The sequence below is a fragment of the Atractosteus spatula genome, chromosome 6 (assembly GCF_055471065.1).
Source record: "Atractosteus spatula isolate fAtrSpa1 chromosome 6, fAtrSpa1.hap1, whole genome shotgun sequence".
NCBI classification, from domain to species: domain Eukaryota; kingdom Metazoa; phylum Chordata; class Actinopteri; order Semionotiformes; family Lepisosteidae; genus Atractosteus; species Atractosteus spatula.
This window is the reverse complement of record NC_142711.1, coordinates 419,568-432,603: the sequence shown is the minus strand read 5'-3', so window position 1 is coordinate 432,603 and position 13,036 is coordinate 419,568. Positions and strand designations below refer to the sequence as shown.

Sequence of the window (13,036 nt, the reverse complement as noted above, 5' to 3'; positions counted from 1 at the left end):
TATATGATGTAACAAATGTGTTAAGTGATAAAATAAGCTCGGTGTTCTGTTTCTGTTGCCAGAATGCTTGCCGGTTCAGTTGTTTATTTCTACTGTAGCTACATGCACACCTGTCCTACACAGGATTGTGCCCTTGGGAAGGAAACATCACTGTAATCCACTGTAAGGCGCGAGACGGGGATGGGGATTTTTTTTCTGCTGAGGTTGGCAATCAGCCGGGAGATCTTCACTCGCATACATGCTCACTCAAGGGAGCTGCACCGTTCTGAGAATTCGAACAGTAATGAACAGAAGCTGGTAATATAAGAGAGAGACGCGGGATACCAACAACACTAAACCGAGGTATTTGCTAAGTTCTAATAAATTTGTTTTGGCTCTTTTGGATCCGAGTTTAGGGTAGGCATTTTTTTTAGTACTTGATGGCCACTGGGTGTTTTAAAAGTGCAGGATACATATTGCATTCTATAAATGACACAACACCATGATCTGAAGCCTTGAAACATTTTCTGCTTTGTTTAGCTTTGCACTGGATACGTGTATCAAAGGGTGACACTGCTGTGATATTTATAGTAAATCTGCAGTACATATTTTATGCATCTAGTAATGTGCTTACGAGAGGTGACTGTATTAAAAGATTTGAAGAAAACATAAATGTCTGGCTAGCTTGTGTTCATCTATCATATTGTATGATACCTTAAACAGGTTTAAATAGAAGCCTTTGAAACTTACCTTTTTAGAGTTGGATTGGTGTCTGTGAATAGTCTGTTGGATTATTAATTATGAAATGATTTTGTAAGAATCTGCGTCCAATAAATGTGAAGATGTATGACAGAGAGCTATATTTACTTAAAAACTTAATTAAATTAGTGTACGAATGTACAAAACGTTATTCAATTGCACAGAAGAGGCAATTCTCATGTCCTCCATATACTGAGTTATGTGAGTTTAAAATTTTTCTTACAGTTTTTATTTCCTTCTTTATTTGTATGACGTTATAAACATGTTTAGATGAAAGTCCAGCCTTGTTGTAAGTGCAGTGGACTTTGTAGTTTTAGAGAGTTGAGCAGGCCTGGTGAGGGTTGTAAACGATATGCTGTCTGTTGGATGTTTAGCTCTTGTTTTAAACATTAGTTTGTAAATTATATAATCATAAAAAATATACTGTACATATAGAAATAAACCCAAACTTTTCATATAGTATCTCTTTAAAACATGTTTTAAATCTTAAGTGCAGAGCATTTTTTATTTAATAATATTGTTTACACCATCCTTTCTTTCTTAATGTGAAAGACTTTAGTTCTTCATTTCAGTATTGTATTAAAGAAGTGTTTCGTAATTGTGTAAAATGTGAAAAGCTGTTATACTTAGGTGGTCAGGTAATTGTTCAACAAAAGCCTAAGTATACATACATGAGGAAAATGGGTTTTTTCCCCCAAGTAGGTTTCACCAAGATTTGGGGAAATGCTAACTATGTGCATTATAGATTGATATGCTGGTGTGGACTTTGTCAAACCAGTTGTTTCTTTTATGAGGCTATGTCTTGCAACATTCAATGTTACCGCCTCTTCATCTTTTGCAAAATTTGATCTCATTGCAATCTGAGCGGTTTGATCGCATCATGTTGTAGATATTAAGTGGGGTTTTGAGTTGATGTGGTGCTGGTGGGCCTCTGGACCAGACTCTGTAAACTGGGGACACGCGCTGCCCCTCAAATGAGCAGAGCTCCTGGCAACTCAATGTTTGCACCGGGAGGCTCTCGGCTCTGCTCATCAGAGCAGTGATGTTCACCCCTGCGTCCTGGCTTGCACAGCGTGCCTGTCATGTCACCTGGGAAGCTCCAGCACTTCAGAGCTGGACGAGCTGGTGGAGGGTGCTCAGGAATCCCTCCTTGTGAAGAGTGCAATGGAAAATTCAAGTCACTGTCATGGAAAGTGCAGGGGATAGTTATTGAATTTTATTCCTCTTCTGAAAAGTTGGGAACCCAAGCAGAGGTTTACAGCGGCACAGATACTGCTGTGCCTTTTGAAGTTATTGGGCAGGATGACTGTTTTTAAAAAAGAAGCAGAACTATATCAAATGAGCATGTAGTAGGAAACCCTGAATCGGCTGAATAAAGAGTTAAATAAAGCTGAATGGATTATACAGGCTTTCTGCATATGCAGTAGGTATGATAATGGTATTACGCTAATCCTTGCGCTGTCTGTTGTATTTGCTGTCTAAAGGCCTGCTCCTGGGTGTACTGCACTGTTACTTTCCCCATTGTGATCATATTATTGTAGGTTTTGCCTAACAAGCTGTGCATTTGAACGTAATGGTAATTCAACTTTGTCATGTCATGCATGTCTTTGAAAACCTGTCTTAAGAAGGCAGATTTAGCTGGAGTATATTTTATACAAACTTGTCATACTCCACTATAATTAGAATAATTGATTTTTGTAGGCATTATGTTTAAGATAGCTGTATAGGCTAAACATGAAACTTCAGAGAGAATGTTTTGAGTGACAAAGATTTTAATTAGCGATTTAAATTGAGGTTTTTCCTTTGTCATTTAATTCCATTTAAATGTCATTAGAGAACACATTGGAAACATTGCATTTCAAATGAGCTTTAATTAAATTACTTCTAGTAATTCAATGTTTTAATGCTTTTTGGAAAGTGTTAAAAAGTCTTTTAAAGTTCCCTCTCCTGCCCCTTTCCATGGGAAGAGGATAAACAGTTTGGACAGAGCAGCTGCATAAACAGAAACTGCGTCCTCTCTTGTATCTTGGTGAAATATATTGAGGCTGCACAACCCACAAGACAAACCTGGGACCAATACCAAATTTTTGATATGCAGTGAAAAAGATCATGTGAAACCCCTATCTACTGAGAGGACTTCTGATCTCAATGATGCAGTGTGATATGATGTTACTTAATGTATGCACCTACTCTATGGTAAAAAAAATCTTTATCATACTAGTGTGGTTTTAGGTCACTATGAAGAGAAGACAACACTATGGATGTCCCTCCAGGCGATCATTTTTTAGGAAATATTATATTTGTGTCTAGATTCTTGCAGTTTCCACAGTCTTTGTCCCTCCAATTAATTATGGATTATCCTCTGTATGTGAATGTTGGTTCACATAAGAGTAAATTGTCCAACAATAAGGGACCAATGCCTGAGGGGGAGTGAAAAGTACCAGAGGGGATCAATCTTAATTAACATAGGGTAAGCCGAGGCCACAACTGTCTGATCATCTAATTATGATTTGACACTGCTCCCTGAGTAATCTCATCTGAAGCAAAAGTTTTTTTTCCCAGGTGCACTTTGAACGTTTAGGACATTGAAGGGCAGTGATCTGAATGTCTCGGTGACCTCTGTAGGTTGTGAATTTAAGAATCATCTGACTGGTGAAGATGCTGAGTCAAGATTTGATTAACTTTGCTTCTTCTCAAAGAGAAGCACAATGCAATTTTCTATAATTAAAACAGGTGTTTTATTATTTTTAGTACTTAAAGTTAAATTTAATTTGCAATGTCCCCAAATAACTACAAATGTGGAATGGGAGAAGCAGCACCACAATCTGGTCTTTAGGTTGGATCCTTGCTTATGGTACAGTATGTATTATGCTGCATAGGTTATGAAATTGTCTCTCCACGCAGGTAGAACTTCGGTGTTTACCACTGAGCTGTACCTGAATACCCTGAGGCATTACAGAAAAAACAAACTGCAAATGGTCACAGACAGAATTAAAATCTGGTCAGAAATGAGGTGGGAGTTCAAGTGCCAAAAGCCGCATGATTGAATGTGGTCTGAAACTGTTTTCCGTAACTTAGAGAACATCGCATAGCTGTACTATGAATAGATGTTCAAACACTGAAAGAAGCAGTGTAGTCTTGTGGAAAATGTGATAAACATTTCCAGGTAATGTCCTGGGAGTAAGCACTAGTGCTGTTTATTACTAGACGTTTGTACCCACCAGTGAAAGCAAGCATGATACCACACCCTTCACAGAGACCTGGTAGGGACCTTTCAGTTGTTGTATCAAGAGATGTATATAATGTCCAGTAACAGAATTCTGTTCATAGCAGCCATAAAGTACTCCCTGAGTTTACTGTCCAATGTTGTAATCTTTTCAGCAAATCCAGATCACTACAGATCTTTGGAATAGTGCTATTCGTTCAGGTTAATTTTCCATTTAATGAGTTGAATACCCTTCCTGAACAATTAATTCTAAGCAGCATGATAGCCTTGCCTATTATGACAAGACCTCATAATGTCTTGTTTTGTACTCCAGTCTGTACTGTATCTCTCTGTCAATTATTATTGTTCAGTTAATGTATCATTTAGCAACTTAAATTATCAGTGAATCATAAGCAGGTGATGTTTGATCTGAAAAACTGTCCACGCAGGATGCCTACTTCCCATGAATAAGCCTAGCAGGAGCTATACGTTTCTGAAATTGATACATTAATTATTCTGAAATCCAGACATACGAGAAACTCCTACAACCCCCAGCATCTGGATTTGACTTCTGAAAGTAACAGCAAGCATACCTCCAGTGAGCATACTGGTGGCATAGATGCCAGATCCACTATCGCAGCATCAACTTAGAAAGGCAGGACATTTCAACGGAAGATTGCGTCAACATTCGTGCGGCTCATATTTAATGCCAAGAAGGGAGTTTATCATTTATCAAAAATGGGTACAGCATATTTCATCACGTGACAGAAAGATTGCGAAAGTATGAACAGTCACCATGAAGTGTCTAGCAAAACAGCATGTATAATGATAGATTTTGTATTGCACTGGGCACTAAAGCCACCAAAAATAACTTCATTGGCAGGAGTGCAGCACAATGGAACTCATTCTCCACAACACTGAGAACAGCTTTCTTTTTGTGTTAGGGTACAGGGGAATGGTTCAGAAAATGCTGTGTGATTACAATTCAAATCGGCATTCTTGGATTTGGAAAGGCACTTTGTAAAGAAGTTATTAATTATTTTAGGACGAGCACCCCCTGGTAATATTGAAATTATGGTGCCTGTATCTTCTCTTTCTTGTGTTGTAAGAGGCGACCCAAGACATCCCTGCTAGTGTTAAGGGGGAGGGGAGGGTCCCCTACCCGCATGGAGGTTCCCTTTATCACAAGTGGTCAGTGGCTTTGCTGTAATAAGTGAAAATGCCCCCAAATGTTAAGGTCTTATATGTCAGGAACTCAGACTTCAAATTTCATAACATTGCTTTTTAAGTGACCTTGCTGTGTATCTGTGTGTTGGTGTTTCTGTGCAGAGCTGCATGGTTCTCCTGTGGTCTGAGTGAAGTGTAACCATATTCAGCCTTAATGAAGCAGAGGGCCGCTAACCCTAATTCAGTACAATCAATAAAGTGGAAAAAACAGTGTGATTTATTTTTGCCCCATGATTGCTGCTCCCTTGGATTTCACGTCTAACTGCATTGAAGTGGGCTGTGCGGTTGGCTGTGTCCCAAGAGACTCCTGGCACCCTTGCGCCTTCCTGGTTGTGGGCGCTTGTCCTGGATTTGACCCCCATTAGTGCCATGGCTGGCAACAGCAGGTCACACGATAATGGACACTATTATGGATATATTCATCCATCATCAGACAGCTGGCTAGGTGCATGGCAACTCGGAGCATTTATCCGAAGCTTGGAGTGCTCAACAGGTCTACACTGCGGATGGCGTTCCAGTCCGCTCCATTGTCGGGTATCCAGAAGTTGAGCCTCTATACAGTCAACCCGCAGCTGTCACCACACAGCCTGTCTCTGAATCCCTCGAATGCTTCAACTCCTTGAAGCCTCGTGATGGTTTGGAGTGAGTGAATGCAGCAGCAGGGCAGAGGAGGGGTGAGGCTGTGGTGGGCTGATGGTCTTTGAGGCAGCTTGTGTTTTTCCTAGAAGATCCTTTCAATACATCACTAGACTCTCCTATTGGCTGAGTCCATTGCCACAAGCCTTTATTCTTTCAAGCTGCTTGATCCATCAGCGCAAACCATAACCTACCTACCACATGGACATACAGATGGTTTTATCTTGCTAGACTGGTTCCTTTGATTGATTTGAATTGATTAGTTAGTAGTTAAGTGATCCAGTGTTCTCATCCAGCTGGTGCTCAGGAGAAGCCATGGAATCGGTTTCGAACACATGCCTGGGCAGCTCGTTCCCGACTCTCACAGCCCTCCGCTGGCTTTCGTCCTTGTTTGGCCTCCTGCAGGAGCTGCTTGGAGCCGGACGGATCGACCTTACTGCTGTCTTGGTGTAATCAAAGTGATATTAAACATGAGGAGGAAAGCGTCAGACTCAGCTTGCTGTTATAATAGTTCAGTCACGGTGCAGGTCATTGGCTTTTCAGGTGATGTCAGGGAGCACGTGCATTAGGAAAAACTCTGTCTCTCAGGCTGTTTTAGAAATATCTCTAAGTAGGATAGACTGAAAGCAGTATGTTGGTTGGCTCCTATGAGAGAAAAGAGTAAGGGAGAGAGAATCGTCCTGTAATTATTTCATTGATCACTGTGGAGAGGTCATTTATACTGTAGGTGCCTGATGCAGCAAAACTAAAAAAGCTTTTTGGCTGGAAGTGATGCTGCTGCTGGGGGATGTGGCGTGGAGTGTTGTTCCGATCTTCCCTTGATGCGCACTGATGATCACTGAGTGGTCTCTTATTATCGGTGTCCTGTGGGAAAAGTTGGGATTACTCCCATCATTTGAAAACGTATGGATCAGACCTTTAATGTAAGTACAAATGTATATGTATACTGTAAATGGATTGTTTTTCATCCTGTGCTATGATGAAACTCTTCAGTGCAATTTCTCAAAGGGCATTTTTTTTTAGCTGTGGAAAATGAAACATTTTAATGTCAAAGAAGGAAGACGTGTTACTGACACTTCTGATGCAATGATAGTTCTTATTTGTGTTTTATCTGTTAACGTGAAGAGCAAGAGTTCAGTGTTCACTTGGGTTTGAGTGATGTTTGTGTTTCAGTAGTCTTGTTCTGGGTGGCAAACTTTTTTTGCTCATGTAATACTGTATATAATAGATCTAGACGACCTTGCTTATTGATCCCTTTAAAATACTATGATAAGATATAAAAAGAAAACGATTAACTTCTCGTCTTACCTTCACCCTCTGATGCAAAGGCTTGTTGTGAAATGGCTTGGAATTTGTGGCTGCAATTTAATCACTCTTGCATGATGTAATAACAGGAATTCAATGACGCTTTCCTTTAAAACTTTTTGTTGAACATTTCTGTCTCTTTTATAAATGTTCTCACTGAGACATTCATGCTCAGAGGTGTGTGCTTTGTCATCTGTATAGGGGATCTTCAGTTTGAAAGCCTGTGAATCCAAAGGCACAAGAATCAATTTTGCTGGATTAATTGTAACTACTAAATAGCTCATGGTGCCGAATTACATGCATGTCTGTCAGGTATCTAGTGGCTTAATTGTAATTGATGATGACAAATTATTTCAGCATGCTGAGACTCACTGGTAAATGCCTTGTGAGAAAATGGGCTAGACTGACAAATTAAGTACAAACACTATTTTTTTGCTTTCCCAGTACATAATATTCCATTTTGATTTATGTAGTTTACAGTCTTTGATCTCCCTTCTCCAAAAGCTGCAGTGACTAAAATTAGCTGTTCATATTGATACTGATGTCTTTGTAGTACAGTTCAAATTCTCTGTATTGTTTCCTGGAATGGTACAGTATATTCCCAGTGCTGAACTTGTTTAAAAGCAATGTTAAAGCTTAAAAAAAATCACTGTTCACTTCCTCCAATTCCCATTCTTATTCATATGAACCATTCCTTCAAAAGTTCTTTGTGAAATAAAAAAAACTTTAGGTGAAACTAAAAGCAAGGTGATGCCTTAACCTGCTAAAAACTAAGATTGCTGCTGGAAGAAGTGTTGGAGAGGCCAGCAGGTGGCGCTCTCCCTGTGTGGTCTGTGTGGGTCCTAATGCCCCCGTATAGTGACGGGGACACTGTGCTGTAAAAAGGCTCCGTCCTTCGGATGAGACATATAAAACCGAGGTCCTGACTCTTTGCGGTCATTAAAATTCCCAGGATATTTCTCGAAAAGAGTAGGGGTGTTACCCTGGCATTCTGGCCAAATTTCCAATGGCCTCCTAATAATCCCAATCTCTGAACTGGCTTCATCACTCTGTTCTCCTCCCAGTTGAGAGCTGGTGTGTTGGGAGCGGACTGGCGCACTATGGCTGCTGTCACATCTTCCAGGTGGGGCTGCACACTGGTGGTGGTGGAGGGGATCCCCATTACCTGTAAAGCGCTTTGAGTGGAGTGTCCAGAAAAGTGCTATATAAGTGTAAGGAATTAATAATAATAATAATAATAATAATAATAATAATAATAATAAACAGGTCTGCAGTGGCCCTGGAAATGGTTAAATTAATTAAATTACATTAAAGAACATTTGCTCTTCTAGGCTTCTGAGATTAAAATAATGATAACATCACAATCTTCTTTTAGTTCAAGGACTCTTTTACAATCTAATATTTCTTTTCCATTTAATTTATTGATAAAAAAAAATTTTAGACTGACTGTAATCTGTTTCTTCATTCATAATAATGTAGGCGCACACAATCAATTGCTTAGTGTAGGTATGGGCAGTAGCGTACAGATCCTAGCAATATTTTACGGTCCTTGCCGTACATCTTGATGTAGTAGCGTTTGGCAGATGCATTTATCCAAAGCGAATTACAGTTGCATCCTTTCCAGATGCAAAGGGTCAGTAGTATAAATAGTATAACAGTGATATAAAACAACTGAAACCGCAGAAGACAGTCAGCGTGGTGTTAATTCAGTGCCTGGTCATTCCGTGGAGTTTAGGAGATTCAGATCTGCTTGGGAGGAAGTGGTATCATCAGAGCCTGTTCAGGGAGTGGGGTCAGTTCTGGACCCCTGGGGGGGGGGAGCTGTACCCTGAGGAGACTGGTTTCAGGTTCCTCTGGGAGATGGCGAGGGAGTCTGTGGCTCTGACTGGTTTCCACCGCAGGGAGACAGTTGGATACAGAGAACAGTAGGAGTTGGGACACTGCCAGCCTACCTGAGGAAGCTGATCTCTGGGCTCAGTTTGGCGACAGGTTCATGCAGTTTCCTTGGTAGCCCTGTAGGCCAGCACTTTAAAAAAAGTCTTCCCTGTGCCTCCGTGCCTTGTGGTGTCATGCAGGAAATGGTTTGGGTTTGTTTTTTTTCTCCCATCTCACAGGTTTCCCTGCACTCATAGCTTTATTCCCCACTGCTTAGGCATCAGTCTCTTAAAAGAATGCTTAAGGTGATGTGGCTGTGTCTGGTAGCCAGGACCTGGTTCTCAATCACGCTTGAGAACAGTAGGGTTCAGTTTTGCTGTGTCCTCAAATGCTTTCAGATGAACCTTCAGAGTGTGAGGATACAGAAATCCTTTACTTCTGCCCTCGTTAGTGTCGCCTAGTTCCTCTAATCTGATCAGTACTCTGTTCTTTCCCCTAACAGACAAGACCAGATCACCTGCTCCAGGCCTCTGGCTGTCCTCCACACGCCACTGTCTTGCAGCTCTGAGTTACTTTACATACCGGCTCCTGTTTTATAGACGGAATCGAACAGAATTTTTCATATCCGTGATGTTTTTGGAAGAATTTAATTAGCACTGTGAATATGAATCTCATTTTCCAATGTGCTTATCACTTCTTCAGGCCATGCGGTCACTGCCTGCTCTTCTGCTATGCCCTACATAAAGGCACGTTGTCCTTCCAAAGGACTCTCAGGTTTATTCAGAGTTCCCGGATCCTTTTCCAAGGTGCCTTACAAACCACTCTTCTGTACAAATCGGGTTTAGATTTTTTTCCAGAGCTTACATTTTATAACATGTTTGGTAATATATAAGTGTTGCGATATTAACTTAAATGTGTTTAGTCTATTGATTAGATTTAAAAAAACTCTGTATTTAGTTTGGGCAGCACTGTGGCACGGTGGTTAGCATTGCTGCCTCAGTCCTGGGTTCAATTCCTGGGGTGCTATCTGAGTGGAGTTTGTATGTTCTCCATGTTTGTGTGGGCTTCCACTGGGTGCTCCGGGTTCTTCCCACAGTCCAAAGACATAGGGGTAGGTTAATTAGCTTCTGGGAGAATTTCTCCTAGGTATGAGTGCGTGTTTGTGTGTTTGTGGTTTGTGGTGAACTGGCATCTTGTCCAGGGTGCCTCCTGCCTTGTGCCCATTCTGGCTGAGAGAGGCTCTGGCTCCCCCGTGACCTGGATATGGAAGAGCCAGTTATGAAATGGATGGATGTGCACAGGCCTGTGACCAGTGAAGACTACAGTACCTGCCATCAGGCCTGGGCAGTCCAGAAGTCAAGTGTCAGAGAGCACAGTGTTAAATCTTAATTTAAGTACAGTACAGTATGTCGAATGTATTTCAGGGCTTTCAATTTATACCCATAATTAATCTTTTAATTTCATTAATAAGATATTGCAAAAGGGTATATATTGACATCAGAAGTCCTTATTATAATGCCGTAGCGGAACGTCCCAATACAGTTTTGCCACAAATTAATTTTAGTGTGAATCCATAAGGATGGATTTCTTTCAAATTTAATGTACAGTAAGTGCTCTGCTACTGTTAGTTTACTAAAATTAATACTCCTGTGGAAAAAAAGTTTTTTTAATTCTGCAATTCTGCAGCAAAGAATAAATTAAGATACTGCAGAATTGCATTTTTGTTTTTTAAAAACAATAACTATATCTACTAATCTAATCGCTTATAAGAGTAAATTCAAGTTTCTGAATGTTCTGCATGAGCTAAATGGCTTCTTCTCATTTGTAACTGTACTTATATTCTTTAAACCACTGCTGTGATAGCCAAAGTTATTGCAGTATATTAAAGTCTATTTACCTCTAAAACGGCTTTCACAGAACTCAAGTTGTAGAAACGTATAATGATAAGGTGGGAAGTAACAGTTTGAAACCATTGGGGAGCAGCACATTCTAAATGTCTTTTTCGGTTTTGTGGACATTTCGTGGAGCAGCATCACACAATGGGTACGTGCTTTTCTGAAAGATGATATGTCACAGGAAGAACAGCAGAGCTCATGTTGCCCACCCTGATATCCAATCCTGCGGTTAGGCCGATCGCAGGGCTGGGCTGCTCTTTCAGACAGGTGGTTGTGTTCCAGGCAGGAGAAACCTGAGCCGAGAGCCTGTTGGAACAATGATCTGCCTCCTTGGAGGCCATGAGTCTGCACATGCCGGCTCAAGCAGACCACCTCCGCACTGTCAGAAATATAAAAACTGGGATGTCCCAGAACTCTCCCATGTTCTTACCACTCTTACAATTAATGTAGCAAAAATACATTCTGTAAAGCTTGGGGTTCACGTGGGCGCCCTCGCCTGCTGCCTGCACAGGTCGGCCCCCCACCGTCGGGGACTCGAACCGGGGACTCGAACCCAGGCCTCCGGCATCACTCAACAGGGACCCAACCTGTTGATCTAAAGAGAGATCTCTGACAGTGGGGGGCCGACCTGTGCAGGCAGCAGGCGAGGGCGCCCACGTGAGCCCCAAGCGTTACATTGGTGTCAGTAGTGGGATTCGAACCCACGCCTCCAGGGGAGACTGCGAGTTAAGCTGGGGAGAGTGTAACGCTTACGGCCACCAGTGAGTGTGTAAGAGCCGGCTTACCAGAGTGGTAACGTCACAGCCCTTCTCTGTGATAGCAGGAGCTACAGCCGCTGGGCTGGAGGGAGATCTCTCTTTAGCTCAACAGGCTGGGTCCCTGTTGAGTGACGCCGGAGGCCCGGGTTCGAGTCCGAGATGGTGGGGGGCCGACCTGATGCGGCAGCGGCAAGGGCGCCCACCTGAACCCCGAAGCGTTACAATTCTTTTAAAATGAAAGTTGGTCATGATGGCAACACAAATGATGTTTGCACATTTTAAATTTATTAGATTATGGTCTGTTGTACAACATATTGCCGAATATCGACCTTGATGTATAGGAAATATCCTGTGATGCAAAATAATAAAATGAGGTTCTGACCTTGAATATATGCATGCAGTATAGCTATGAATAAAAACGGTTTAAGTGAGATTTTTTTTTATGTCCTTAACAGATGTATGGACTTTTCCTTTCATTTGATTAATTGAAACAGTGAACGATGGTATTTGTGAACGAACAGGATACCATCAGGTTAACGTGCAGTTAACTGTCTCTGTGATTTGTTGTAGGTGCAGAACTTGAGGTTGGAGCAGGAGCAAGAGAAGACCAAGATTCTATCGGAAGCCCTGCAGACTCTGGCCACTGAGCACCACGAGCTAGAGCAGTCCGTCGCTAAGGGATCTCCTCCACGGACGGCGCTCAGTGAGGATGAGTTCTACGACGCTGTTTCTGGTGAGAGACCGTTCGTGTTGCTCAGTGAAGTTTCCTGGGTCTTCACACAGCCCCGTACCCTGCAACCTTTCAAGAAACCTCTGGGATCCTCAGATCCTTAGTTAATGTGCTAGCAATTAAAATAGACCTACTGCACAGGCCTCCCCTCATCTGTCTTGTGTTCTTAAAAATTTAGTTTGTTTTCATACCATCATGGTAATCCATCTTCGTCTACTATAAATTCTCAATTGGTCAAGGCCCCAGAAATGCTTGCTATCTAGAAAAGGTAATTATATAACAGTTCTTAGAAACTACAATGTTACAAGAGGAATTGATCCTGTAGAGCAGACGTTGGGTTCTAAAGATATTTTCTGAACAGTTTACAGTTGTATGCTAATGTTCCATTCTTGCATTGTTCGATGACAAGATGAAAATTAGTTATGGCCAACCTAGTAATGGTAATAATATGCAAATATTAAAATTCAGACTAGTCTTTATGATTATCAACAGCTGCTATGTTTATAGTTTCCTTGTTGTTTGTAGCTCTGGTGTCATTTGAGAAGTAATCCAGGGTCACATGGAAATTCATTCAGTGCATTTGGGTAACGTTACTTTGCCTCTAACAGTATCAAGAAGAGAAGTACTCCATTGACTGAGACTGCTTTGAACACACAAGCCTGCATCT

The 13,036-nt window shown here is 41.4% G+C and overlaps 1 protein-coding gene across 5 annotated transcripts in view; it reads left to right on the top strand.

Annotated features, from left to right (window-relative positions):
• Positions 1–13,036, top strand: part of osbpl1a (oxysterol binding protein-like 1A) — a 56,207-nt gene that overhangs the window by 17,153 nt on the left and 26,018 nt on the right. For all 5 annotated transcript variants that reach the window (XM_088919147.1, XM_088919146.1, XM_088919144.1 and 2 more), the window contains one exon: positions 12,210–12,372. In XM_088919147.1, the coding sequence (XP_088775273.1) occupies positions 12,210–12,372 (163 nt within the window). The remainder of the gene's footprint in view (positions 1–12,209; positions 12,373–13,036) is intronic.